The sequence below is a fragment of the Exserohilum turcica genome, assembly GCF_000359705.1.
Source record: "Exserohilum turcica Et28A unplaced genomic scaffold SETTUscaffold_1, whole genome shotgun sequence".
Taxonomy (NCBI): domain Eukaryota; kingdom Fungi; phylum Ascomycota; class Dothideomycetes; order Pleosporales; family Pleosporaceae; genus Exserohilum; species Exserohilum turcicum.
The window spans coordinates 2,233,589-2,260,913 of record NW_007359914.1 but is presented as its reverse complement, the minus strand read 5'-3'; the positions used below and the strand labels follow the sequence as shown (position 1 = coordinate 2,260,913).

Here is a 27,325-nt window from a genome sequence, read left to right as displayed (position 1 = left end):
TATCGCAAGAGCCAGGCTACTAAAGCTTTGATCATGAGAAATAATCATCAATAACATAGTATCATGTGAGTCAGGGTGGTTGCTTGCAATCACTCCTGGTGTGAGATATTTCGTTAGCGCTAAGGAAATGACTGGTCGATCTCCTTCATGCCTTAGCGCATAAGTAGAAAAAAAACCACGCAATGTAAAACCATCCAAGTATGTACAACCTGGAACAGTTTCATAAAATTTAAAGTCCTAGTATTAGTTATCAAACACGCTGTCTGTGATAGATATCTATTGGTGGTTGAACCTGGTGTCGATAGCTCGAACACTCTTTGTTACTAGTAGTACAATCGGTCCTGTGCAAGGTCCAATCTTGTTCACCTGCTCCCAGTTGCCAAATATTTGGTGCTTGGCTCAGATCTCACCAAGAACATTGCATCAGTGTATTGCGCATATTCTGAATCCTCCATATGTCTTGTTTCTAGCCAAGCTTCTAGATAGGGCGATTTTCGATCATTTGGACTCATAGACCGCAAACTTAGACCAATCTCTGATCCTATGACCAAGCGCCCAAAAAATCAGTGGGAAAGGAATGAGAGCCACGCAGATACCACCCAAGATAGAGCCTCCTACTCTGATCCCAGATTTTATCAGGAGTTCTATTGTGAAAAGGGGAAAAGATGCTGCAAAAGCTGAGCGTACAAGATTGTTGACGGCCAACGCACTGTTTGAATGCGCAAGGTATACCTCGATTAGGTAAACAACACCAGACATAAAGACTAGAATTGAGCCACAGCCAATGAAGACACCCGAAAGTACTTGAGGAACCCACGAGAAATGTGGGTCGGATGTCCAGCTAAACCAGAAAATCCCTAGCTTACTCGTCAGTAGTGTGCAAGCATTGACAGGGGTTCACTAGCCTGCAGGTAGAAGAAATGATCCGAGAATCATTGGAGGTAACCTCCTTTCTGCCACGTGGTGCTGAGTTTGCGCGAATTTGGGTCCCACATAACAGATACTGTGAAAGGCTAGTTGAACACAAGCCAGGATCACACCCAATAATATACCGAGGAAGGGCAGACTTCCTTTGATTGGATCCCATCCGCGATATCCAACGAAGGCAATTGGATACAGTGTGAATGTCAAGTAAATAATCCCATAGACGAGGCTCATATATGCTGTGAAGAAGACTAGCTATACATGACTTTAGTGTTGTTCATAAACTTCGAATTGGAGTACACTCACGATCGGTTCCCAAAAGAACATCTTGACTGGCTTCGTCAAATACTTTCGAACGAAGATAGAAAGATTCGGGTTGGAGTCTTTGATCTGTGCACGAATCTGATCGTTTTGTGCATCCTTGTAGAGTCTCTGGGTTTTCCACCTTAGAATGACGGCCTCGGATGTCTCGCCAGTGACCGAAAATGCGAGAGCTCCAAAGACCAATGATCCAATGAATGTGATCCAAGCTGTCCATCTCCAGTTGAGCTTTACCGTTAAGAGATTACCGATAATTGGACCGGCTGCAGGACCGCAAAACGTTCCGAGGCTGAAGATAGCTGTAGAGATACCGCGCTCTGTTGGGTGTAGCAAGATATCGACGTACATACCTCCCAAGATAGCTAGCATCGCGGATCCCGCCAAACCTGCCAGCAAGCGAAAGACCAGGAGCATGTAGATGTCCGTGGAGAGTGCACAGGGTATCTGGCATAAGCAGAAACCAAAGTATCCAATCCATAAGGGCCGGGTCTTCCCATACAATTCAGATGCAGGACCCCATATCAAGGGCCCAAAAGCGAACCCCAGTACGCACAAGGAAATTCCTAGCCGTGCGGTAGTCGCCGAGACATGGAGTTGTTGTTGCACTTGGGAGATAGCGGCTGAGTAGACACTACTACCGAAGGATACCATGAAAGTGCAAAGCGAAGTGGTGACGACAATGGACCATTTCCTCGTAAAGGACCAATTAACGGGCTTGGTGGGATCATTAGGGCCTTCCCAGTCCACAAGGGTAAATTTCTCGGGTCCGAGCTTGGTGTCTCCTATTTCAGGGTCCAAGGGAGACCCTGGTTTTGTTGAGTCCCCACAACGGGACCCGGGGATTGTGGGGTCCCCGGAGCAGGGTCCAGGCTTTGTCGAGTCGCCAGAGTTACTTTTGTAGGAATGCTCCATTGCGAGGATAGATAATACCTCGATTTTGTATGCGGCAAATGCGAATAGTTTTTTATACTCTCTGAGGCTAGTTGAAGCTCCTGCAGCATAGTAAGGGGGTGCAAGAGCACAAAGGGTACAAGCATTAACCTACAATTGGACAGAACCGAGTGGGGGAGGGGGGGCCTTTCTTGAAAGTAACCGATTTAATTGGATTGAGAACACAGACAGCTTTTTCGAAATTTTAGAAACGATATCGGCTTTTATCCATCCTCGTGTGAGCCGCACGTACTGTGTAATCAATTTGTAGGCTCACAGCTAATTCATAGAAGTGGGGATATTCGAGCGAAATGCCGAAATACCTTTTACAACACCACACCCCCGGACCGACAGAGAAGGCCTGTTAATCCAAGCAATACCGGCATAATCTATGCTGCATATAGACTGGTTACAGTGAAGGTAGGTTTAGTGCTTATAGAATCATGTCACGGCACTTGAGTGAGACGGCACAACCTCACGGTAAAACCTCAGGGTGTGTGCCACTTGCCGAGCATCTTGCATTATTTATGGCCCTCCTTAAAATTCAGGTTAAATATCCCCATTATCTGGGTGAAGACACAGCTGCAAACAAGACAGAACTTACAGACATGATGTATTCTTCAATCTTTTCAACCAGACCTTTGCCATTATCTGGTCTTCTGATCCTTCTTGCAGTAGGCATATGCCTTTACTCGCTCCTTCGTTTGTTCACTGCACATCTCACAAGCCAATTTCCCCACCTGCCGGCCCCTAATCAAGGTCCGGTCTGGTGCAGGCTCATCCACGAGCCCAGAGTATCTGAGATTGAGAAATGGGTCGACGAACTTCCACACAAAGGCCTCATTCGATACTATGGTATCTTCAACCGCGAACGTATCTTCGTTGCCAGCCCGGAGGCTGCAAGAGACCTTTTGACAACCAATGCATACCGGTTCATCAAACCTCAGCTTCAGTGGACCTTGGCAAACAACATTTCGGGAGAAGGTCTACTGATCCAAGAAGGAAAGGTGCACAAGGAAGCTCGCAAGAGATTCAATCCTGCATTCAGCCCTACCATGATGAAGACATGGTTTCCTTCTCTGTGGAGAAGTACGGTCGAGGCACTTTAAGCGCTCCCCAAGCAGAGCAAGCTCACAGCACCTTGCGTGGCTGACATTGATATCAACACTACCACGGTTGGCACCACCAGTATCCTACACCTTGTCTCAGCTGCAAGCATCGACATGTTCGGATACTTTGGATACAATGTTGCTTTCAACACCACCAAAAACATGGGACGTCCCAGATCGCAGGGCCCTACACAGTCGAAAGATCCTAAGTCAAAGTTCGGCCGCGCCTACATCCACATGTTCAAGACAACAAAGCGAGGTCAACTCACCTTGGAAGCAGCATCCCTCATCGGTACCAACATCGCTTAAAGACTTCCCATCCCTGCAGTGAAGACTATCTCTGGGATCATGAAGTTAGTGCGCGAGACCGCCGAGGACATCGTCACTAGCCATGAGCGTAGCTGCTGCGGCAGCAAAGATCAGAAAGTTTCCAAGGATGAAGACATGCTCAGTTTGCTCATGAAATCAAGCCACTTTTCGCACAAGGACCTCGTGGAGCAAACGGTCCATTTTTTCGCGGCTGGAACCGAGACAGTTGCAGCGACTGCCTGCTGGGCGATTCATCTGCTTTCGCGCCATGTGGATGTGCAAACACGCCTCCGTGACGAAATCAGAAAGAACATCGCATCTCCTTACAGCGCATCCGAAGATTCTGTCAGCAGTTTGCAGTTCCACAATCTGGAATATCTGAACGCTGTAGTCCAAGAGATTCTTCGTTTCCATTCGATCAACACGTTGCTGTGGCGAGAATGCATCGAGCCAGCCACCATAGCCGGAGTGTCGATCCCCAAGGGAACAGCGGTCGTATTCTCCCCATGGGTTCTTAATCGTGACCCTGTGTATTGGGGTCCAGAATCTCGTTCCTTTTCGCCAGAGAGGTGGCTTAATAGTTCTAATGGGGGCGCTAGCAATACATATTCATTCCTCACCTTCGGCGGTGGTCCGCGTCGATGTGTTGGGGAACAGTATGCTAGGGATGAGCTGCTCTGCTTGGTTGCTGGTCTTATTGGGCGCTATGAATTCACTCCTCTTGATCCCGAGAGTGGCTCTGATGATGGTAAAGAGATTGGAGATGACTTTGCCTTGACATTGTTCAAGATCCTTGAAAATTGGGAACTTAATTTTCAAAAGGTTCCTGGTTGGTAGAGTAAGCTTACATGCTGTCTTTCATTTCCAAGGAAGTCAAGGTCGCAGCATCACCAGCTGTAGATGAACCTAGGCGGCAAGCCTCTGCACTGTTATAGATTTGCTGGTGAAGGTATAACATGTTCGTAGAAGGCTCACTCACAGCCTAGAGGCTGATCATCCTCTTTTTTTTGTTACTATCATCTAACTCCTCGAACATCTGCTTATATCCTTTTTTCCCGTTACATAGAATACTGCGTTTTAAATCAAAAAATCTCAATCTTACTCGATTTCAATAAGTCTTGAATCTTGTAAATTAGTGCAATTAATGTAAAAGCCTACATATTTCTTATCTGTCACGATTTAATCTTGGGTATCATATATGAACGATAAATTAATAAGGTTCATTAGGCTTTCACTACATATTAGGTTTGTAAATTAGGGCACAAATTTACAAATTATCCCACTTGATTTTCATTCCTAGCTTCTATGTATAGACAAACTATTATTGCAGAAGTGAAGATCCATAAAGGCTTACTAGAAGCTCACGGAGCTCTCAGTAACCTGGAGAAATTTCACATCAACACGACCTTTATATCTTTGCTTCTTAGGGATAGTATTACCTGTAATTCAATGATTTATAAAGATTTTAAGCTACGCCTATGCCTAGAGGTAGAAATAGAGGCCTTCGTTATGGATCAATCCCTATTAGAAGACTGTGAGGTGCTAAAAGGTAATGCATTACTTGAAAGTAGTATAAGAGAATAATCTTCCTACGTACTTATAGGAGTATTCGTAGCCTAATCCTCAACAGCGCTATAGGAAAGGTTCGGAGCTGAAGATGGAGCGAGTAGGCGAGATAAGAAGCCACATTAAGAGATAGACGATACCTACGAGATTGTAAACATTCTCATTAACGCTTATTACAGCACCGCTCTGAGGCTAGCCTATACCACGATTCATTTCCTACTTGATTCCTAAGATTAATCTTCTCTACTACAACTATATATTATAGTAACAATCTTGTAACGTCGTTACTATCCTGCCAAGCGTCATACCCAATCCGGAACCGGATCGGCGTAACGATCCACCGCCCTCCTTAGCAAGATGTATAACAAGACACGTCTAGTAGATAGTTCGATAGATTTTTGATATCCTTTCGTACAAGGCCTATAGGTGGCTACCCGAATCAAGGCTCTTTTGATGTCCCACGCACTCCCATATGCCTCTGAGTGACACTACTGCCGATACCGACCCGAGTAGTCTTGCCTGCGCCGTTACAAATCTCCAACTTCTATCAGAGGCTTAGATCAGTGCCCTTGGCTAATGTAAGTAGAAGGCACGAGTAACCAGCGTTCTACTACATAGCTACCGGGCATAGAATAATATACATTGGTGCGCAGACGTAATACCTTGTTTTATATTGGAATAAACTACTGTCACAGTATGGACCAAGTATCCAGCACCACCCAATCAAGTGACTATTAGAAGTACTTGGTCAGATGTACCAGTGGGTCGGCAACGTGGTGATCAGCGACTGGATACCTTATGCTTGGTATGTCTATATGTTTCGATAGATTCGAATCCTGTGAATAGTAAGAGTAATCTGATTAATTCTCTCTTAATTCGATGCACCCACACGTATCAATCTATCAATCCCTGCACAACTAGTATATTAACAGAAGTAATATACATCTTAACTACTACTAAGAATAACTGTAAGAAGAATAGATAGGACTAGGTATCAATAGTCATAAATTATGCGTCTTACACTAAGCATATTATGTGCATACTAGTCACTGGAATTATAGGGGGTTATAAGACTCTGTTCCTTCCGCGCGATCCGTACACACCCTTGCAACTATAGAGTACATAATGCCCGAGGCCCGCTAGTCTGGCTCACGAGCGCTTCGTCTCGCGCGATAGTACTGCTACCTTATCTCCTAGCGCTACCCTTTTCCCGTTCGTATCCGGCTGCCAAGTCTCAGAGGTATATATATATTTTGATGTAATTACCCAGTTATTTTAGCGTCTGAGTATAAGCTAATGGAGATCATTGTAGGATATAAAAGCATAATTGATGAGACGGTATATTGCGAACAGAGCAAAGTACCGGAGAAATCTGGTCCTACTGTACTACCTTTTCAATCAAGCATTATCAAATAAATATCTCAGATACGTGGAGAGAATTAAAAGGCGCGAAGCAGACGCAATCATAGTGCTCAGTTGACGCTGTCTAGTGAGTATGTACATACGTGGGACACGTATGTAGATCAGTGCTCAACAACATAGCCCCAAATGCTTCGTGCGCCTTGAGTACGTAGATGCTGCGCACTATTGGCCACGTTCTAAAATAAGACATGTGTGACATGTGCGATGATCAAGGGGGCGGGGCTCCCGAGGCTCAGACTTTACCACAGGCCGAGAGCCGAGGCCGAGTTGTAAAAGGGAGAGCGATACTGACTGATGCTTACTACTACAGTGACGGCACAAGTGTCGCTGGGGAGATAAAAAATATTGCCGCACGAATTTCAGAGGATGACGATATCGCGGATTGCACAGCGGATCATCCGAGGACCAGTGTGTGTATGCAATTTAGGGCTTAGCGCCGATCCCTTTACAGCCTTATCAATCGTCTGCAACGGCGCGCTCGGGTCGTGTACATGTTGTAGTCGCCAACCCAAAGCGTGTGGAAAGTTTAAGTCGAGTTTTTGATGCCAAGAGCGGGTTGATATTCAGGCCGAGAGGGCTAACAGGGGAAAGTCCAAGCGTACAATTTACCTCCTGACTGGATGACACTGTTGAGATTGTGATGAGCAGGCTTCGCAGTTGGTGGCAGTGATGGAAGTACACTCCTGTTGGTCTTTGGTGCCTTTGGTGCCTGATTGTTGCAAGGGCGTATTGTACTGTAAATTGGCAGGGTCTAAAAGGAGGTCCTTTGAGCTTGTATGTCTAAGAGCCATGACGTTGGAGCAGGCAAGCGCAGACGAAGTTGCAGGGCAGAATTTTTTTCGCTGACCTTCTGAGCATCTGAAAATGAGCAACTTGGCATTGTTTGATGTTTGCTTACGTCGATCACGATCGTGTGCTGTGCTTACCGGGGAGCTCTAGTGGTGGATTTTAGGTAGGATGTAGTGCGTTGGGCCGATTAAAGAGGCAAGTCTGGATGCAGATCGCTCACTGTCTTGGCCTTCCTTATTCAATACTCCTCTTGCGACTAGATGACGTTTTTACCTTTGGGTCTGGCTTGCCAACATTTTTCTTTTTAATTTTTCTTTTCTTCCGGTGAGCATGAATTTCAGTAGCACAGGCGCATCGGGGTTCCAATTGCGCCACACGGTCCTTCTCTTCCATGCGCGACTTTTTCATGGCCAAGTCTGGGCTGACAAAGCCGAGGGCCAAGTGGAGTATTCTCCATTTCTACCGTTGGAGTTGAGCGCTAGGCATATGACCATGTCGTCTGGCTACCAAAACCTGGGGCACAATACGATTCAGTTGGAAATTTGCAACGCGACAAACAGCACGCTTCGTACAACATACGTCAGAGCCTGTATGAGTTTCAGCCAGAGTTGTCATGTTACTTGTCAACAAAGACAGACTAATTTTGATCCAGCAGCACAGTCGCAAACTGACCAACTCATGTACTGCAGATCAGGCATGCATGTCATATATTACCTTGGGACCAAGTGTGGCCTACGATATTGCCACTCGCATGGGCACTAGTATTTGTCGAAAGCTCCAGAATCAAGCAAAACTAAGTACTATTGGCAAAGGAAATCCACTGACCTGTCACGTGACGTATTTTGTTACTTGATTACAATGTCCAGTATAGTAATCACGGGCCTGGGAATGTCAGTTGAACCGTCTTGGCCGCCCTGCTCGTGTCATTATGGACCTAGATGGGTTTCTATGGCAAAGAACTGATGGCCATCGGGACAGCACCGGCACTATGCAAAGACCACAGTAGACAGGTGATTAATAGAGTGCAGACGGCGGTGTGTGGGCCTTGCGGGGAAAAAGAACTGGCTCAACTGCCAAGCAGGGAGAGTTGGCGCGGAATACGCCGTGTTGGGGTGGACAAGGAAGGCTTGTTGGAGCGGTGGGTTCCACGAGACACACACAGCAGACGGAGAGTCGAGTAAGATGAATAACGGCAGGCAAGGTGCGCAGTCGGGATGAGGAGGGCCGCATCGGCCGCGGCCAATGCAGCGTGGCGGACCAGACGGAGGTGCCGCGGTCCGCAGAATGCAAGAGTGGGAGCAGTTTGTGAACCAGACGGACTATCTTGACGACATCAAGTGGAGGCGGCTATGCAAAGCCAAGCGCATGAGACTAGAAGGCCTGAACCATGCACGATTCCAGGAAGGCGTAGTAGGGTTCGCGGGTGCCGTGTTAGAGTTTCTGGGAGATTGCGAAGAGGCTCGCAAAGTCGAGGGTGGCTTGTCGTGTGTTGCACCCGTCTGGCGCTGGTAGTGTAAGAAGCAGCGGCGCAAGCAGCTGTCCCGAGGCGACGGACGGTGGCTCTTGTCGCTTTCAGGCGTTGTCGTCGTCGGCCATCCGCCTTGGTTTCCCCGGGCTGCGGTCATGGGAATGATGCCGGGGGGTGGTGGGGGGCTGGGAGTGGGATTGGACCGTGGTACACGTGTGCGTCGTCACATGTATGTGTGTGCCGGACAGCCCTGCACGTCAGGGTATTGAATCAAGCCCACAGATGTTTTTCGCAAGGTCTTCCGAAAAGGCTTGTGCATAAGGGCGATCCGGATGCATCTCGGAGAGTCAGCGAGCAATATGTACAAGGTGGTGAAGGAGCCGCTGGGCTCGCGCTCGCACTCGCAGCACGTCGACGCCGCGCGATCCTACCGAGTCCGAAAGCAGCGTTACCGCGGGCGGGCAGCGAATGCGGCGGGCGAGAGCCCCTCCTGGAGGCGGGTGGTTGTGTGCGTGTGCAGGAGGCGAGGAGGGTGCAGCGAGCGAGGGCGAAGAGGCAGAGGCAGCGATACGGCGACCAAAGGGCGCTAGCGCCGTTTCACCCCCGTCGGCCGCCTTCCCGATTTAGCAGCGTGAATGGTTTAGCCGAATGGCAGCAGCCAAGCCATGCCATGGATGGGCACACGAGAATTCATATGCGCAGCGTCACACACGGCCAGGGCGCAGTTTGACAATCTTGGGCCAGACAGGTGCGACACGCGTACCGATAAACCCCATCGACAATTAAACTACTTACTTGCAGCCCAGAGCCCGCCGGCCGTGGTGGTTATTGCTGTAACTGCATCCATCCTCTGTCGTCTGCCATCTTACTGCATTTCGTCATATCCCGTCCCCCGACCCGGTTTGCTTATGCCCCATCTGTGCTGCCCGGGAGCGTTCTGAGGTCATCTCAGCACCACGGACGCATGTCTATCTCGCAGCAACAAGAGGGCCCTGCACCACTCACAGCAACCGTGCAGCCTCACTACGACATGGAGCAACTCTCGCCCACCCAGACCTACGACACCATCGTCAAGGACCCTGCCGACTTTGAGGACTATGCTGCAGGCGGCGCATCCCACAACAAGGCTGGCTTTGAACGGGGTGAGGTAATCAACATCGATGCAGAGGGCGAGAACCGCTGGCGGCCTCGCTGGAAGAAGCACTTTGGCATCCAGCGCAAGAGGCAGAGCAGCAGCCAGGAGCAGCCGCAGTACAGAGTCTACAAGAGGCGCTGGATCGGTCTGTGGCAGTTGGTGCTGCTCAACATTGTCATCAGTTGGGACGTAAGTCGAACCATCTCATCTTTTTATTGCCGCAGTATATACGAGAACATGACGATAATCTCTTCCTTCCACACTGCTGGCCATGGCCTGTCGCTGCAGATCCTGCGTTTGCTAGTGGGCAGGCACGAAGCAGCGGTCAAAAACCCCCATGTTCAAGCGAGATGGATATAAAAAAAGAACAGCAAAACTAACATGAAACACAGTGGTTGACTTTTGCTGCAATCTCCACAACGTCATCACTTTATTTCGACGTACCGGAAAGCACAATCAACTGGCTCTCTACCGGCTTCCTGCTCGCTTTCGCCGTCTCGTGCCCCCTGACCGTCTATCTGCTGCACAAAGGCCCCAAGCAATCCATCATCGCTGCATCCGTCCTGCTGCTCGTAGGCAACTGGATCCGCTATGCCGGAACCGTTGCCAGCGACAATGGCGTTTTCGAGCTGGTCATGGTAGGCCAAATCTTGACCGGACTGGCACAGCCCTTCGTCTTGGCCGCACCAACACGATACAGCGACATGTGGTTTACCGAGAAGGGGCGCATGGGAGCGACAGCATTGGCAAGCTTGGCCAATCCTCTTGGTGGTGCTGTAAGTCTCTTCTTGTTCCTCCCGTTGGGACGCCCCCTCTAGTTCACAGCTGACAACATGACCAGATCGCCTCCATCATCAACCCCCTCATAGGCACTGTCCCTGACACGGTGCTCATGGTATCCATCATTGCATCCGTGGCATGTGTCCCATCCCTCTTGGTCCCCGCAGCGCCTCCTACACCACCCTCCGCCTCAAGCACCGTGTCCAAGATGCCCATTATGCAGTCTGTGCGCCTCATGATGCGCAACCCCTCCTTCTACATTGTCTTCCTCACCTTCAGTGCCTACGTCGGCATCTTCAACTCCTTCTCCACCCTGCTCAACCAGATCCTGTATCCCTACGGCTACTCGGAAGACGAGGCCGGCCTCTGCGGCGCAGTCCTCATCCTCGCCGGCCTTGTCGTGTGCGCCATTGTGAGCCCAATTATCGATCGCACCCACGCCTACCTGCTCAGCATCAAGCTGCTATCTCCCATTATCGCAGGCTCAATCCTCGCCATGGTCTGGGCGCCCCAGACCCGCACAATCGTTGCCCCTTACCTGCTCAGTGGCGTGCTGGGCGCCGCCGCCTTCTCCCTGCTGCCCGTGGCCCTCGAGTACATGGTCGAAATCACGTTCCCGGCAAGTCCGGAAATCAGTTCGACCATCTGCTGGGCCGGCGGCCAGGTTGCAGGCGCCGTCTTCATCATCATCATGGATGTGCTCAAGGATGACCGTCCCGTCGACTTGGAGGAAGTCAGGAAACTTGGCAGGGGAAACGCCCATGGTGTGGGTGACAAGCCGCCTGGAAACATGTTCTGGTCACTCGTCTTCCAGGCCGTCGTTGCCATGGCCATCCTGCCCTTGCCGCTCGCGCTGGGCATCAAGATGCTCGGCTTGGAGACCAGGGAAGGCAGGCTGAAGACAGATGTCGGGAACAGCAACACAGCTGTGTTGACTCCTGAGGAAGCTGCATAGGGGCCTCAGTGATGACTTCTGCGGGACGGGGTCGGAACTTCACAACGGCCTTGGCCATGATGATAACGATGGACATGAGTCACTTTTTTTTTCTTCTCTTTTTGGGCACGAATCAGGTTTTCAGAGGGGTTTTTTGTGACTTGGGGGTTCGGCGGGAAGACGAGCGGCAATTTTTCTTTTTGTTTTTCTTTTCGCTTTCAGCTGCTCGTCTTCCCTCGCCAACCACACCAAAGTCTTTTCGGCATTCACTGCTGCCCTAGATAAACCTATCAGGACGGTCGCTCCCGGCATCAATGTTTAGTTTGCTTGTGTGAGTGAGTTTTGGCTAGGTAGTAGAGATAGAAGTACAATGATATTTCTAAACATGAGTCTGGTATTTACAGTCATCCATCATATCTTGATCGTTTGCACGCAGTTCGAATGGCTGTCCCTGATGCACTATCTATACGCTGGTACGGGAAAGTGTGCCTGGAGGGTAGGTTGGTTTACTTGAGCTGAGCAAAGAGCTTGGGGGCGGCGCATTGGGTTGCGCAGTGGGCGAGGTGGAAAACTGCTTCAACGTTAGGGTATTGTTCCTGAGACCAATCCGCGGGTTGGTGTTTGACATACACTCCTCAACGCAATCCTCGTCGGCCTTGCCATTGTTCTCAATCTGGCCTGTTACCCGTTGGGCGCATTCGTCGTAGTGGTGCTTCGGACCGTGGCACTCCTTGGATTCAGCGCATTCTGCGGAACAATGTCAGCCACGCATACATTTCATACTCGCATGAACATGGCGTGTTTGAGCCCGAGCGACCTCCAGCATATGCCCCGTGCAAACGCACTTGGTCAAAAGTGCACTTGACAGGCGATTGACACCCTCAATGTCTCATATCTGGTTCTGCATCCCGCCAGAAAATCAACTCACCCTTCTCAAGTGTCTCCTTTGGGTCTGGCACCTCCTCCTCTTCCTCCTCATCCTCGTCCTCGGGCTCCTCGGAAGGCTTGTGTCCCTGTTCTCCCGAGTCGGCGCCCGATTTTGCGTCCTGCTTGTTTACTTCGGCCTCCTTGCCGCTCTCCTCGTCGGTGCCGGACGCGGGTGACTTGGTGCTGGTGCCACCTTGGACGGGGTGATCGGCGTCGGCCGAGGGGTGGGAGAAGGTCTCCCAAACGTCGGTGAAGAAGTCGGTGATACCCATTGTGAATGCTCCGCGACAATTGGGGGTCCTTGAGGTGGGATGCGGGTGGTGCAGAGGGTTGGAGGTGATGATTTGGCAAGAGCTTCAACCGCTGTTCTCAGCCCGGGATCGCGAAAATGGCCTGTGCACGGACCCGGTCTTGGGGTTAGCGGGCGTCATCTGATTGCGAGCCTTCTCAGTGGCTTCTTGCGTTGAGTTGCCACAACCTTGTGCAAAACCGCGTGCGACCTCAATGGAGAGGCTGCGCATACTTGTATTGATGGCGACTACGACCGGTGCCTCTTGAAGGCCTCTTCTACACTGACGCCCTGCCCCACGTCTGCAGTTACCTTCTCATCGGCTTCGATCAGCCTCGGCAGCAGCTCGAGTAGCTCGTCTACCTTTCCTTGTGGCACCGCGACCACGCCGTTCTCGAATGGATCTATCATGATGATGTCTCCGGCCTCGACAACCGTCTCACCAATCCTCACAGGCACGTTGTGTGCGTGGAACTTGGTCTCCGCCCCCGCCCCGATGACAGATGTCGCCCTGGACCAGATGGGCAATCCTGTCTGGTTGAGAGCAGTGATGTCCCTCACGCGCCCATCGACTACGACGCCCTCTGCGCCGAGATGCTGCATGCGAGCCGCCATGATGCCCCCCACGACGGCGCATGACTGCCCTGGGGGCTGGCTAATCACGACAATGGTACCGCTCTGAGTGTAGTCGGCGTATGGCCTGGCGTCTGTAAGGTTCGAGGCAGGGATACTGCTCGACATTGGGGGTGGGTTCGGGAAGGACTTGGTGGCCTTGGGGACCATGAGGAAGGTCGACGCAGGCGCGAGTATCTTTCTCGGCTCAGGCTTGGGAATGCTGGCCGTATGGAGCAGCGGCCCTGCACTGGGTCAATGGATATTTCGTCCACAGATATGCAGGTGAAGTATACTGATGTCGGCGAGAAAGCCTGCGCCTGGGACGTGGAGTTTCAGCAGGCCATCTGCAAGCTGTGCGAGCTGAGTTACATGAGCATCGGGTACAGAGGGGACAAGCGTACGTCGCATGCTGCATATTCATACAACTTCTTCCATCTTGGAGACGTCATGTTTGTATGCTAGACTTGGAGGTTCGCTGAATGGCGTATTGCACGAATGTACCTAGCCAATGCTATGAGGTGCTCTGGCGCAGCTATGGACTTGGCTCCCTAAGTACTCAACCCCGCCAACCGAGATGTATGTGCCCGGAGCTCTCCAGGGTCGGCCTTTGAGCAGCTCCAGAGACTTTGTGATGACTGTCTATGTGCAAAAGTATGCATGCATGAAGAAATCAGAGGCCTGCTATGCGTCCCTCAGCCAATTCTTCTTCGGTGATGGAGGCAAGGCTGGGAGAAGACGTTCCCCGCCAGCCTCAAGGCCCACCCCAGACGCGTCCATCCATGGCGCGGGCGGGGTCGGATTGCGCCATCGAGGAGAGAGCCGCAGGCCATGAGGCTCTCGCGCCCAAATCCACGGCGTCCGGCAAGATGGCGGACGGGAGGGCTGGCTGCTGTGGTGTGTATCGCCAAGAACCGGTGGGAGCGCCAGGTGTCAAGCCAGGGTGGGAGTGGGAGAGCGATGTCATGCAAGGGTCTTGGGCCGGCGATCGATGTGCACTGGCCTATTCTGCCTCTTTCCAACGACCCTCACCGTCAACGTCCAGTGGCCTCTCGCCGCCACGACCTTGCACACGCTCGCGCGCCTCTATTTCTTTTCTTTCATCTGGTATTGCCCATAGACTTTGCGGCCTCTGCCGCTTCTCAATCCCCCACCATGGCCTTCCACGCGGCCGGCGCGGTTCAGGTTCGTTTTGCCACGCTTCCGACATCGCGTCATTGAGCCTTCACTGATCAAGTCACAGAACGTCGCATCTGTTACCGCCGACCTGTGGCCCTCCATGTCCACCTTCTTGCGATCTCCCCGCCACGGCCTCGGGCGAAAGCCCATGGCTGCGGGCGTCCGCCAGCTCCACACGGCAGGGCCATCGCCGTCTGCCTTGGTAGCAGGAGCGCATGTACGCAAGCCCAGTTTCGTCGTCCGACATCCAGTATGCTAATGCAGACATAGCCACGCGCGCAAGTTTCTCGCCCCGAACACGCCGAATCCGCTCCCTTTGCTACTGCTCGTACCACTGCGTCTTCTCCACTATCCGCAGGTCAGTAGAAACAAAAACATCTAAACCAGAGCCAGGCTGACATCACGCAGCATCGCGACTCGGACTAGGCAACTCTTTCGCTAGCACTTCGCCATTCGCCTCGCTCAAGGCTCGCCAATACTCTACCATGTCTCGCAACGGCCCTCTATCGCACCTCCGCCAGCTATCAAAGCCCGGACTGCTCGGATTGAATCTCGTACAACAACGCTCGCTCTTCGGTGGACCTTCGCACGAACAGCTTGCTCGGCTAGAGCAAGCGGCTAACAAGCATGCAAACAGCGCAGCATCCCAGGCTACATTCTACTCTGCACTTATGCGCGCCAACATGCCTCAAATCATCATCAACCGGTACAACACAGGACTCTTCGCCACGAATGACGTCGTCGACAAGCTCTACAATGAGGCCTTGGCAAAGACTGGACAGCTCAATGGCAGCCAAGAGGGACTCTCGCCCGAAAAACGACAGGCCATCACTCAGGCTCTCGGGGCCAACGCCAACTCTGCTCAGGTCGCCAGAACCAAAGGCGGCAGTGGCGTTAAGACCGACCCTGTCTATGTTGTTGTCGAAGAGTCGATGATGAATGTCATTTTCAAGTGGGTCCGATGGATTTGCGGTTTCGCCCTGGCTGCCTACGTATCCCTGGTTCTGATTACACTATTCGTCGAAACTAGCGGTGTCCTCAAAAAGGTCGGCGGTGGTACTACCGCCGAGGTTCGCCCGGAACAGCAGACCACACGTTTTAGTGACGTCCACGGTTGTGATGAGGCCAAGGAAGAACTATTGGACGTAGTCGACTTTCTCAAAAACCCAGACAAGTACAACAAGCTCGGTGGAAGGCTGCCCAAGGGTGTTCTCCTGGTTGGTCCTCCCGGTACCGGTAAAACCCTGCTTGCTCGTGCCTGCGCGGGTGAAGCTGGCGTTCCGTTCTTCTACATGTCTGGATCTGAATTCGACGAAGTCTATGTTGGTGTAGGAGCCAAGCGTGTCCGCGAACTCTTCACTGCTGCTCGTTCCAAGGCGCCTGCTATTGTGTTCATCGACGAACTGGATGCCGTTGGCGGCAAGCGAAAGTCCCGCGACGCCAACTACCACCGCCAGACTCTTAACCAGCTTCTCAACGACCTCGACGGTTTCGACCAAAGCACTGGTGTCATCTTCATCGCCGCAACGAACCACCCTGAACTCCTAGACAAGGCACTTCTCCGTCCCGGACGTTTCGATCGCCACGTTCAAGTTGAGCTTCCTGATGTCGGCGGACGACTGGCCATACTCAAGTACCACACCAAGAAGATTCGTCTTTCGCCTGATATCGATCTCTCTACCATCGCTCGAGGCACTCCTGGATTCTCTGGTGCTGAGTTGGAAAACCTTGCAAACTCGGCAGCTATCCGTGCCTCCAAGCTTCAGGCCAAGTTTGTGACCCTCAACGACATGGAATGGGCCAAGGACAAGATTACAATGGGTTCCGAGAAGAAGACGCGCACGATTCCGCTCCAAGACAAGATCCACACCGCTTACCACGAAGGCGGTCACGCGCTCGTCGGTCTCTTCACCAAGGGCTTCAACGATGTGCACAAGGCAACAATTCTTCCCCGTGGTCACGCTGCCGGTATTACATTCTTCCTTCCCCAGGAAGAGCACCATCACACCCGCAAGCAGTACATTCGCCAACTACAAGTGTCCATGGGTGGAAAGATGGCAGAGGAAATTGTTTTTGGTGCCGATAACGTAGCCGACGGTGCTTCTGGCGATATCCAACAAGCAACCTCGCTCGCCTATAACATGGTCACTGCGTGCGGCTTCTCGGACAAGCTCGGTAATGTCGACTTCAAGTCCAACTACGAAATGGTGTCCCCGGAGACCAAGCGACTCATCGACGACGAAGTGCGGCGCTTGATAGATGAAGCAAAGTCGAGCGCAAGAGAGCTACTTCAGTCGAAACGTACTGAGCTGGACCGCCTCGCCGATGCACTTGTTCAGTACGAAACTTTGGACAAGGAAGAGATTCTCAAAGTGATCCGGGGCGAGGATCTTCCCAATCGACTGAAGGCCATGCCAAATCAGCCCATCAAAATACCAGACAGCCCTCTTCCGACTGCCATATTGCCTCCACCAAGAGGCGACGGTGGCGATGGTTCCGGACCGCCGGGACCGCCACTGCCTGCATAGTGAATTATTCAGAATGAGGAGAGATATTATGAAGGGAAGAAAAGATGAGTAATGCTCAGTTAAGCATGTATGCATAGACGAGGCAAAATGGTGTTCGTTTTCCGCCTCGTTCTCTTCCCTCATCGGCAAAAGGGTTCATGACATTTTTCGTTTTTTTTGTACAATAATTGGTTTTGACACTAGGAAACCTCACCCACACCCACACCCAGTCCATGCGCTCTCTATTCATAACTTTGTGAATACGAGAAGAATGATAAAGAAAGAAAACAACAAGGCAGTTTGACTAGTGTTTTTTTTTAGCGTGAGCGGTGTATGCATAGTACACTTTGCTTTTCTGTAAGCGTGAGCTTGTTTCAGCATACCATGATTGCTTTTTTTTCTGTTGCTTGCTTTTCTTGCTCTTGAAAGCCGTGACTTGGGGTTCGTGAGTTCATTGCATGTTAGTTACAGCACGATATGAACAGCAATGTATGTATGTATGTATGTCGAACGCCTAGTAGTGGTAGTTTCCAAATTCAAAGCGGAAAATAGAAATAGCAATGCTGTCTGTCTTGTCATGCATTTGCGGGAGAAGGAACCTGACTGACGACCTGAAATGCGGGGTTTGTAGAATAGATTTTTGAGCACAGGGTGGCCGGGGTGAGGGGGGGGTTTCGAGGTTAAAGTGCGAGATACCAGATACGAGGTACTTGTGAGATTGATTGTGGGGGTGAAGAAGAAGAAGAAGGACAGGGGCGAGGGGGGCGGGGACATGATAGCCATGCCATGTACATAGTACACGATGCGGAACTAAATATGTAAAATATTTGTGTTCTATTTTGATTTATACTTGTACACTCTTGTTTTATTATACTAAAGCAAAGAGAGAGAGAGAGAGAGAGAGAGAGAGAGAGAGAGAGGTAAAGTACCCTCGTGCAGTGCTGGCAAGGAAGAAAAGAAAATAGACTAGTTACCCAACTATTATTTGTCGAAATTCTCACACCACATTAGTCGCTACCCAGGGTCCCAATGCAATGTAGTAATAATAGATGGTTTATGCACGGCTTGTTCCACTATGTAGAGATAACTAGTGTCTTACGAGGCGCGCGTGGAACGCACAAGGGTGAATTTTTCCAATCGAAGCACATGATTTTGATGATTTGATTTGACTTGCTTGCTGAGATACGTATATCGCATGTGTTTCTTCTCTTCATTTGTTGCCTTTTTGCTAGCTAGAATGCGAGTGAAGCATGTGGCTGGGTTTGAGTAGGGATGTGCGGTCATGATGGTGGCAAAGGCGGAGGAAGAAGCATGTATTTACCATTTCCTAGACTGCTGCGGCATCGTGTGTCAAAGGGTACACGGCATGTGTAATTTGTAGTGACCGTCCAGACTCTGTTGAGATGGTTGCGTTGGAATGAGTTCTATGCATAGGGCTGTGTTGTTGTAGCTGAGGCATGAGGGGTACGAAGTCGGATGAGGATGAGCCTTTGCACGAGTTAGGAAGTGGGGAAAAAAAGAATAAAAACAAACAAGTGGGGGCGTGTCGTATGCATAAACTTACTCGGAAGCCAGTTCGTATCTGACAGGGCTGAATGGGACCCTCTTTCTGTGTGTGTCTCTCTCTCGCTACGATGCAATGTACGGTATGATTGCGAGCGTCGATCACTTGCTCGTGGTCGGTAAGAAAGGTGACCGACATGTGGCCGACATGTAAGCCATTCACTGCGCCCCTGTGTCTGCAGACCATCTTTCCCCTTGCAAGCCCAACTACTAGCGGTGAGAGTGTGTAGAGACGGTGAGGGTATTGTTGCGGCTTGTTGCAGAGAGGGGTAAAGTTAGACTAGAGAAGCAACGTCGACCTGAGTCAGTTAGGCGGCCGTCATCGCAGCAAAGCACAATGAGAGCCCACCACGTAGCAAAAAGCCATGGCTACTCAGACGAAGCGGGGGGGTTGGGACAGTAAGAGTACAAAAGCTGTCTGTCCAGTTGGCTCCAAGGGCGTCGGAAGAATAATGCTCAGCTGACGTCAGTAACGCTTTCAAGGTTTCCGTTCCTGCTTTGCATTTCAGCCCCCTCTGCGCAAAGTCCAGACTTGCAAATGGGCTTTTTCAGGCTCGCCTCAGCCTATCAGCTATTTTCTGTACGCATCTGGGGCTTGTGAAACAGCGGAACTGCCCCCTCTTCTACTGGCTCCCGAGTCACAGACCGCGTGGCCCCCAGGCGAGGCTTTGAACCTCGTGGTGTGATGGCCGTCAATCGTGGCTCATGCTTGGCGTAAGCTTCGCGGGTAGTGCGCGTCGCGATGCTCAGAGGGGTAAGATACTCGTTCCAGGAAGCCTGAAATATCTTCATGGCCATGTCAGGTTGTGAGCTGATGCAGAGCGATGCGCAGTCGAGCTGAGTATAGTCATTTTCGCATGGCCCCCATTCTTGCACCTCCCCCCCTGATTCAAAGTCCCATCTGGCATGCAAACTGTGTTGCCGTGCGATTAAGATAACGCGTATCTCGAGGCTGCCCTGATTTCATGTACGTGCGCCCATGATGAGTAGAGCTCGCTGTTTGGTCTCAAATGTAGACGTATCGGTCGAACGTGGAAGGCTCATGTCCAATCGGAAACTGCTCATTTTGTCAGCTTGCTCGGACGATGCGTCCGATGTGCCGCAGCTGGGTAGATGTGCGAACCTCATTGCGGTCTAGGACGATATCCCTGGTAGCCAGGCGAGGAACTAGGCAAACTCACATGGGGATTGTGGGTTACCTGGTGTTGAGACCCGGAAAACGAGCCATAACCATAGAGATATGCGTTGGAAAGGTATTCCTGTGGTTGATGCGACAGAGCATGTGTCTGGTCGAATCCCATGGGCGCTGTTGGCTCGGGGCTGTAGTGATAGACTGATGGCTGGGGAGAACTGTGGACAGGCTGCCCAAAGCTCGACGCCCAGATGGACGGGATGCTCCAAGCAGTGTTCGCTGGGAGAGGCGGGGGTGGAGAGTATAGCGGTGCATTCCAGTTTGAAGGATAGGCAGCGTATGCCTGTGAAGTTGTAGCATGATGGCTATTGAAAGATGCGGTGGTAGCTGCCAGGATAGCATCGTGAGTAGCTTTGCTTCTGGCACTCATAGAACCGAGGCCACCGCTGGAAGGCAACTGGTAAGGCGATGAACTTGGGCCTACGATATTGTTGTTTGCGGGGCGTGAGGGCGCGTACACTGCTTGTCGCTCAGGGGAAGGTTCAGCTCTCTTCTTGTCTTCTGTTTCATCGCTAATCAACTGCTGGAGATATTGAAGCTTTCGTTTCCGCTTTTCCCCTGGATCCGAACGAGTCAGACGGGATTGAGAATAGTGTTTTTCTTGGGAGTGGCAACTTACGGTAGTTGCGCGAAGCGATCCTGTTCTGTTGCTTTCGGATCTCGCTATTGACCTTTTTGGGTTTCGGTGCTGGCTCTCCGGCGTCTCCCACCCGCTTGCTTCTTCGCCGCTGCCGCTGGGGAGATTGTGAGGATTGTGACGGCAGTGTGGTACTGGGAGGGTTCATGGCGCCAGCAGCAAGTGTACGTACGGGAGCCAGAGTATGGGATTGCTATGCACAGAAAGCGTTGAAACAGGCTTGCTTTTGAGCCGCTGATCAATTCCTAATCATAGGCGGCAAGGTTACATTCAAGCAGTAAAGACAGCCCTGGCCCTGACTCTGCGGGCCACGGTTGCTAAGCGAAACGAGACTGCAGCTTGCCTCTGCCGTGCTTGGAAGCCTTTTCTGGGCAGTGCTGATTAAACGCTACGAAAATAGTAGCAGAACCAATGGAGCAACAGAGAGCAAACAATGCATTGTTTGATCCTGCCGCCGTCAACCTTAACCTTAATCTCGCCGCAAAGTAGTGAGACGGGGTCACCAGAGACTCGGGACTGCTACGCGGGACCGCGTCCTTCTGGGGTGTTTAGTCATGGTCGCCAGCCATCTGGGACGCCGTATGCCGACTCGATGCCGCTTAGCCATGTGGCCAGCCACCCAGCTGCGATTACTTACTGCTGTATCGGGTGCGCTAGACGACTAAAACTGGCATCCCAGGTGGCTGAATCATCTCGGAAACGCGAGCCGATCTTGGTCCGTGATGAAAGGACGTCCACGTGAGCAGGCCATGCAGAGGGCGGGTGACGTGGAGAATGTCGCCAGCAGCGAGAGCCGGGCCTGTGGCATATGCAGCAACTCGCGGCAGATGAAACCCGTCACACGCAGTGCGGTGGTCGGAAAAAGAAAGGCAGTGACGGTGACGCGCCAACGTTGAGCTGAGAAAAGAAGAGCAGAGAGGCTATGCTGTGGCGGGTCGCAGGCCGTCAGCCACTAGGGGCGGCTAGGATGATGCGTAAGCAGGGGCGACGCGAAATCTCACTCCGCTCTTTCAACCACCAAACCTCACAAATCTGTGTGTACCTTGCTATGGCCTGCACAGTGGCATCATCCATTGCCAGCGTTTGGCACGGCGGCGGCGGCGGCGACACCACACTTGGTCATCCTCTCTAATCACCCCGTCTACATTTAGAACACGTGCGCACCCGAGACACTCTTGCGCTGGCTCTGGCGGCCTGGGAACGACAACCAACCCAACTGCCAGTCTTATCGCACACTCCTAAGACACCTAGCCGATGCGCAGGGAACCAACAAAGTCTCAACAACAGGCTTACTATCGAGCCAATAGGATACGCAGTTGCCCGTATAAACCCCCCTCCATGTACGGCTCGTAAGATGTAAACTTGTTGATCTGCAGTCGATCAGGTGTCGGGCGTCACCAAAATAGGGCGGCATCGCCTGTTCCCAACTCATCAATACGCCTATACAAGAGCCGGGTACGGTATCAGATGGACAAGGCTCTCGACCTGCCATCCAATCATGGGCCTGTGGAGCCAGTAGACCTCAGCTCGACGCTCGGCCCTAGCTCCCAATGCGAACATTTGTTCCAAAGTGTAGTATTGGGGCGCCGCCGGACCTTGGCATACATGGATTTCTAAACGTTGACAAATGGGCCCTGTAGTGCGTGTATATGCAATGGCTGTAGAATACCCCCCCCCCCTGCACAGACACCGCTCGCCACAATCCTTTCGGTCGTCGTTCGGAACGTGTGTCATGCATGTCAACTCCATCTCGATCCCAACGCCGGCCCGCCATACCATGGTATCTTCGTTCCCAAAAACGCCGTCGCACTGAAATTACAAACAAGACGACACCCATATATTGCCCCTCGCGCAAGACACCTCAGTCGCCTTTGAGGAATCCCATGGTTTTCATTTGCTCGATTTCATGTTTCTTCTTCTTCTGGCTGCGGGACAGGCTGACGTTGAGCACGTTGGATATACAATTTTCGGTCGGGGGATCCGAGACTGTGGGTGGATTTTCTGCAGCCTGAGCTTCTTCGTGCGCTCTACGGCCCTCTATCTGCGATAGGGTAGTCCTGAGTGCCGAGTACAACTGTCTGTTGTCACTTGAGTCGAGGTCGACCCAAAATGAGTAGAAGTAGAGGCCTCGATGGTTGACACTCTTAAGATGTCGGACGATATACTGTCTTGCCGACATCTCAGGATCCTCTTCATTGGGTGAATAGTCGGGAAAGAACTTCTCCAAGGGTGAGTGCGCCAGTTTTGTGACAAAGCGAGTGTAGTTGTTGAGTATGAGAATGACTGAAGAGGTAGAGAATCCTGGCTGGCTGATCCAGCTTTCAAACGTTTTGAATTCGTTGGCCAAAAGCGACTCGTCGGGTCGAGCGGGATTCGGTTGGTCGTACAGCGACACATTGATGATATAGATGATCGCAGACGCTCCCTCGAGCTGATGGAACCAGCGGTCGCGGAAGGTATCGGGGATGTACCCCTTGATATTGAAAAGGTGTATGTCTAATTCGTCCCAGTTGAAGCGCAGCTCCTTGATGCCGCGCATGGATTGGTTCAGGCGTATGATGTCTGCCTCGCTAGGAACGTAGTCTTGGCGGGCAATGCGAGCGACTTCCTGCGCAAAGTAGGGTGCGTATTGTGGAAATTCAATCTCAAAGTTGTGGTCGTAGAGCTTGGAAAACTGCGGGCTCGACCAGATGCTGCTGATGGCGTTGACAGCATCCGGAGAGATGTCTTCCTTGCCAGCATCCAGCTCGTTCAGCAAGATGGCAAAATCCTGGTTCAGCTCCGGGGGGAGGGAAACGCCGGTATCTTTGAGTAGATTGGCCATGGATTGCATCAGAGAGTAGATGACTTGGTAGATTTGGCAGCTGTACGCTGTGCGCTGATCAGCCGTGTGATGGCCTTCTGCGTGCAGCACTTTTAATTGATGCATGACGAGGTCTTTGCCACTGCTATTATTTCCTACAAGAACAAGCTTAGTTTCGCGGTAAAGATGAGTGGCTTCCCTTTGCAGAGCACGATCGATTGCTTCGGACCGGTGTATGGCCTCAATGTGCTCATACTCTGTATCCGTAGGCGAAATGTTCCTGTCGAGTGGAGGCGCCCCGCAGAAGATCAACCTCAGCCATCGAATGAAAGACGATAGCTGCGACAGACCGGTGATGCAGCCGCCGTTCCATTTTGCAGACTGTGCGAGCAGCTTGAGGTTTACATTGTCCTCCTGCCTGATCTGACGGCTCTTATGGAGCAGAATCTTGCGCTGGGCCTGTGCCGTGCTGTTATTTGTTAGGAAGTCGGAAGGCCGGAAGCTGGTCGTGTCAGCAACGTACCAGTGGCATGCTGCCAATAATAGATTAACAGCGTCATTTTCACGTTGGGCGACCGTCTGCAGCCGCTCCATGGTCTTGCTGGTGATGGCATACTTGAGCTTTGCGGCGAAGTCGGCAGCGCTGGGGTCTGAGTGCTTGAAGCTGGTGATTAGAACATTCACGTGGCGGGCAAGCTCATTGGACGAGTGGATGAGCACGTCGAGGTCAGTGAGCAGGTGTGGGTGGACGTCATTGCTGGCCACTTCCAGCCAGTCCTGGATGTTTCCAAAGGTAGATTTCAAAGCGGTCAGGTGGGCAATCAGGTTGATGGGCGATGGGCTGCTGTCTTTCCAGCGGTTGTGCATCTGTCGCAGGCCGTCGATGTCGTGTCGCAGGCCGTCGCGGATGGCGCTAATGGCGCCAATCAGGGCAAAGGCCCTTTTGTCCTCGGCCATGGCGGGCGGCGTCTGGCTGCGTCGCGTGGCAGGCTGGTGAGAGTAGGAGAGAATGCGCATGGTGGGAGAGGGCTGGCGCCACCGACGAGCCGTACAGTATGCGCGCAGCCCGGCAAAAAGGCGTCTGGAGGGCGCTGGGCTTAAGTAACGCAAGACGGGCGAGCACATGCCATCACGTGAGTCTCGACGGCCTTAGTGCCGGGCGCGAGATAGGGGGATGCAGGGGTCTTCCGCCGTCTCAGTTGCCACCATTGTCCAGCATTGCTTGTTCTTCTGCCTCGACCAAACCAACACCGGTCTGGATGGACTCTATCACCCAGTTGCCTGATGAATTGGATGCATGTTTGCAGTACAAGGCACGACACTCCTCGCCTCGCCTCGCACTTGGAGCCAGCCAAAGCAACTTGGCCGTCAAACCCTCGCTGTCGCTGACTCTGCCCTCGCTAGGCCTGCCCAGTTCTATGGATAACTGGATAGTGCTGCTTTTGCTCATATAGATAGGGCTTCGTCATTGGGCTAGGGCTTATGTATACTACTAGTTTCTACCTGCATTAAACATAAGCGCTGATTGAATACCTTGTGACGATGACACACGTAGTCGTTACATGCTCGCAAAACAGGTGGTGGAAACATGTTTACTCTACTAGACATAGACACAGCCTTGGACAGAATCCAGTCTCTAATAGACTTCCCGCCTCGTCGTCGCTCGTTCTCCATCCAAGAGTTCAAAGAGTTGGACATACTCTCATAAAAAGTCATCCTGCATACGTCAACATGTCACGCCACGTCACTTGCAGCGGTCAGAGTCGACGCCCAGGCATTTCAATCTTCCAAGGGGCTCTTTCTATGGATTTCTATCTCTATCTCTACACTACTCGCCCAAGGCGAGAGCAATGACTCGACAATACTGCGAACAAACATGCACAAGTGAACACGGCACCTTCTAGCCACCTCGTGTCCTGCCTCGCCCTCTTCCCCGTCCACGACCCTGTCTCTGGCCTCGCGATTGTCCACCTCGCGGGACCTCGCCTCTAGCCCACCGATCTCCCTCTTCACGAAGATCTATCCACCGCTCGTCTAGCCCTTTTTCTCGCGCTGCTTCTCTTCGCTCTCGCCTGGCCGCCTTGGCTGTCACACCATCCTGCACCAGCAGCTGCATGCCAAGTCCCTCTTCCGTACCCTGCTCGTACATTCCGAGCGCCAGCGCGTCGCCTTTGGGATTAAACGAACTCTGGGGGTCCATGGTATCGCCATCATCGAAGCGCGTCACCGAGTAGGAAAGCATAGGGTCGGGGTGGGGGTCTGCGATGCCGTGGAAAGTGAGGCTTTGCACTGCGCCCTCAAGACCTGCATACAGGTTTTGCGACGTGGGCGATGGAATGCAGAGGCTGTAGACAGGCGAGTCTTCGCGTACGCGCGAGTAGTCGTGGCGGTAGGCATGGCGTGGTGGCGGGATGCGTGGATTGAGATAGAGATTCCAACCTCCGCTTATAGTCGATGGATGTCTTTTGGAATTATCAATGAGTGTGTTAGTGCGTCTCCTAGAGCTAGAGGACGGCAGCGCGACACTATGGTATGGGCGAGATCCAGACAGGCGCAAGTCAAATACTTTGATCATGCTGTGCAAGGCCACGCCTGCTACTATGCGTTGCACACCCTGGGCAGCGAGTGAGTATATGGGAGAGTCGTTGGTTGGATCCCAGAAGGTCTGCTCGAAGCCGCGTGGAGAGCGCATGTCGTGCAGTCGGATGAGGCCATCGTAGCCGCCCGAAAGAAACGTGTTGCCTTGCTCAGAGCCGCCGTATGCGGTGCTCGGTATGGGCAAGATTGGATAGACCGAGGTGGGCCGAGAGGTTGCCGGATTGCCAGTGATGGAGTTGAAGCTGCGAAGGGGCATAGGCGCAAAGCCGTCGGCGCCAATATGGTATACCTCGATTGGTTCGGTGTTGGGTCCCCAGCCAACGGCAACCTTGTCGTTGGACAGGAACTCGCAAGACCACAGCCGACCAAGCGGCGCACCGGCCAACGACGTCTTGACTTCTGACGAGTGTTTGATCTTTGTGTCCGACGTGTAGTCGCGATCCAGCGAGTACAGCGCCAGCGAAGAGTCTGCAAGTGCGGCAGCCACCATTGGCGCGCTCGATGAAGACACTGAAAGATCATTCACGCCTCTCTGGCCAGTTTCATATTGCTGTAGCAATGTTTGACCCAAATCGGGGTTAACACTTAACAACGACAGGTTACCCGATGCAGTCCCAAAAACAACGTCTTCGTAAGCCAGATGCCGCTGATACGGCCGAAGCAGTTTGAGCTGTGTAATGTCATCGCGACCCTCGAAGCTTTCCGGGATCTTGTATGTAAACCACGTGTTTAGGTGCTTGAAGGTGTCATAGGTCCACGTCTGGTCACGTTGCTCCGCCATGTCTTGCTCCCGTTGTCTAATCTTTTCTATGTTTGCGCCCGTTTCTCTTGTTCTCAAAACGATTTGAATACCGGCAGACCAGGCCAGTACTTCTCGTCGCTCTCCCCACCCATTGTATGTCTCTTCATAGGCGTCGATGCTCGGCTGGTAGCCCATGGTTTGACCTTGGGGGCCTCTCCATTTCTCAGGCCGCCAGGTGTTGAAGCTCGTTACCTTGTCAGTGGGCTCCAGATATTTTGCGATGAAGCCTTTGCGGGCCCAGTTGCGATACAGCGTGGTCAGCCCGTGAACCGCGTCACGGGCGTCAGAGTCGAGTCCGCCAAGGCTGAATCGTCCTTTGAGTAGCGCTTTCCATCCGTCGAGTTGCGCAAACTCGGCGAGGCGGCGACTGCTAAGGGAAAGGCTGAGTACATCCCGGGGTCGATCAAGATGGCTCGTGATGAGCGAGAGGATCTCGTTTGGCAGGGTATGGAGGGCTACCATGATGCTGGTTCAGTCGCCGCTGTTTGCGAAACGACGGATGCTCGTGAAGAATATGGGTTCTGCGATG

The 27,325-nt window shown here is 52.1% G+C and overlaps 11 protein-coding genes across 11 annotated transcripts; 5 read left to right on the top strand and 6 right to left on the bottom strand.

The window, feature by feature from the left end:
* Nucleotides 1–498: 498 nt before the first annotated feature.
* On the bottom strand, nt 499–2,157 carry SETTUDRAFT_85026 (uncharacterized protein; the record flags this gene model as incomplete). Its single annotated transcript, XM_008022185.1, has 3 exons — nt 499–865; nt 902–1,179; nt 1,231–2,157. The coding sequence occupies 3 exons, from the start codon at nt 2,155–2,157 to the stop codon at nt 499–501; spliced, it is 1,572 nt and encodes a 523-aa protein (XP_008020376.1).
* Nucleotides 2,158–3,029: 872 nt separating this feature from the next.
* SETTUDRAFT_63108 (uncharacterized protein) lies at nt 3,030–3,284 on the top strand (the record flags this gene model as incomplete). Its single annotated transcript, XM_008022132.2, has 1 exon — nt 3,030–3,284. A coding segment is annotated over one exon (255 nt), but the record flags the coding sequence as incomplete, so codon positions are not given.
* A 348-nt stretch (nt 3,285–3,632) lies between these two features.
* On the top strand, nt 3,633–4,430 carry SETTUDRAFT_18499 (uncharacterized protein; the record flags this gene model as incomplete). The annotated part of the gene is made up of 1 exon (XM_008021901.1): nt 3,633–4,430. The coding sequence occupies one exon, from the start codon at nt 3,633–3,635 to the stop codon at nt 4,428–4,430; it is 798 nt and encodes a 265-aa protein (XP_008020092.1).
* A 5,438-nt stretch (nt 4,431–9,868) lies between these two features.
* On the top strand, nt 9,869–11,708 carry SETTUDRAFT_133700 (uncharacterized protein; the record flags this gene model as incomplete). The annotated part of the gene is made up of 3 exons (XM_008022692.1): nt 9,869–10,162; nt 10,366–10,749; nt 10,815–11,708. The coding sequence occupies 3 exons, from the start codon at nt 9,869–9,871 to the stop codon at nt 11,706–11,708; spliced, it is 1,572 nt and encodes a 523-aa protein (XP_008020883.1).
* Nucleotides 11,709–12,022: 314 nt separating this feature from the next.
* On the bottom strand, nt 12,023–13,686 carry SETTUDRAFT_113869 (uncharacterized protein; the record flags this gene model as incomplete). The annotated part of the gene is made up of 4 exons (XM_008022691.1): nt 12,023–12,258; nt 12,318–12,434; nt 12,616–12,914; nt 13,160–13,686. The coding sequence occupies 4 exons, from the start codon at nt 13,684–13,686 to the stop codon at nt 12,194–12,196; spliced, it is 1,008 nt and encodes a 335-aa protein (XP_008020882.1). The 3' UTR covers nt 12,023–12,193.
* A 979-nt stretch (nt 13,687–14,665) lies between these two features.
* Nucleotides 14,666–17,495, top strand: SETTUDRAFT_162404 (uncharacterized protein). The gene is made up of 4 exons (XM_008022690.1): nt 14,666–14,700; nt 14,759–14,911; nt 14,965–15,052; nt 15,103–17,495. The coding sequence occupies exons 1-4, from the start codon at nt 14,671–14,673 to the stop codon at nt 17,220–17,222; spliced, it is 2,391 nt and encodes a 796-aa protein (XP_008020881.1). The 5' UTR covers nt 14,666–14,670; the 3' UTR covers nt 17,223–17,495.
* A 1,836-nt stretch (nt 17,496–19,331) lies between these two features.
* Nucleotides 19,332–19,562, bottom strand: SETTUDRAFT_152874 (uncharacterized protein; the record flags this gene model as incomplete). Its single annotated transcript, XM_008022689.1, has 1 exon — nt 19,332–19,562. One exon carries the CDS (start codon nt 19,560–19,562, stop codon nt 19,332–19,334), a length of 231 nt encoding a protein of 76 aa, XP_008020880.1.
* Nucleotides 19,563–19,770: 208 nt separating this feature from the next.
* On the bottom strand, nt 19,771–20,741 carry SETTUDRAFT_18494 (uncharacterized protein; the record flags this gene model as incomplete). Its single annotated transcript, XM_008021900.1, has 3 exons — nt 19,771–19,821; nt 19,946–20,514; nt 20,576–20,741. The coding sequence occupies 3 exons, from the start codon at nt 20,739–20,741 to the stop codon at nt 19,771–19,773; spliced, it is 786 nt and encodes a 261-aa protein (XP_008020091.1).
* Nucleotides 20,742–20,796: 55 nt separating this feature from the next.
* On the top strand, nt 20,797–21,430 carry SETTUDRAFT_162402 (uncharacterized protein). Its single transcript, XM_008022688.1, has one exon. It carries the CDS (start codon nt 21,027–21,029, stop codon nt 21,333–21,335), a length of 309 nt encoding a protein of 102 aa, XP_008020879.1. The 5' UTR covers nt 20,797–21,026; the 3' UTR covers nt 21,336–21,430.
* Nucleotides 21,431–22,327: 897 nt separating this feature from the next.
* Nucleotides 22,328–24,353, bottom strand: SETTUDRAFT_133691 (uncharacterized protein; the record flags this gene model as incomplete). Its single annotated transcript, XM_008022687.1, has 2 exons — nt 22,328–23,865; nt 23,920–24,353. 2 exons carry the CDS (start codon nt 24,351–24,353, stop codon nt 22,455–22,457), a joined length of 1,845 nt encoding a protein of 614 aa, XP_008020878.1. The 3' UTR covers nt 22,328–22,454.
* An 837-nt stretch (nt 24,354–25,190) lies between these two features.
* SETTUDRAFT_178227 (uncharacterized protein) lies at nt 25,191–27,258 on the bottom strand (the record flags this gene model as incomplete). The annotated part of the gene is made up of 1 exon (XM_008022686.1): nt 25,191–27,258. The coding sequence occupies one exon, from the start codon at nt 27,256–27,258 to the stop codon at nt 25,297–25,299; it is 1,962 nt and encodes a 653-aa protein (XP_008020877.1). The 3' UTR covers nt 25,191–25,296.
* Between the last annotated feature and the right edge of the window lie 67 nt (nt 27,259–27,325).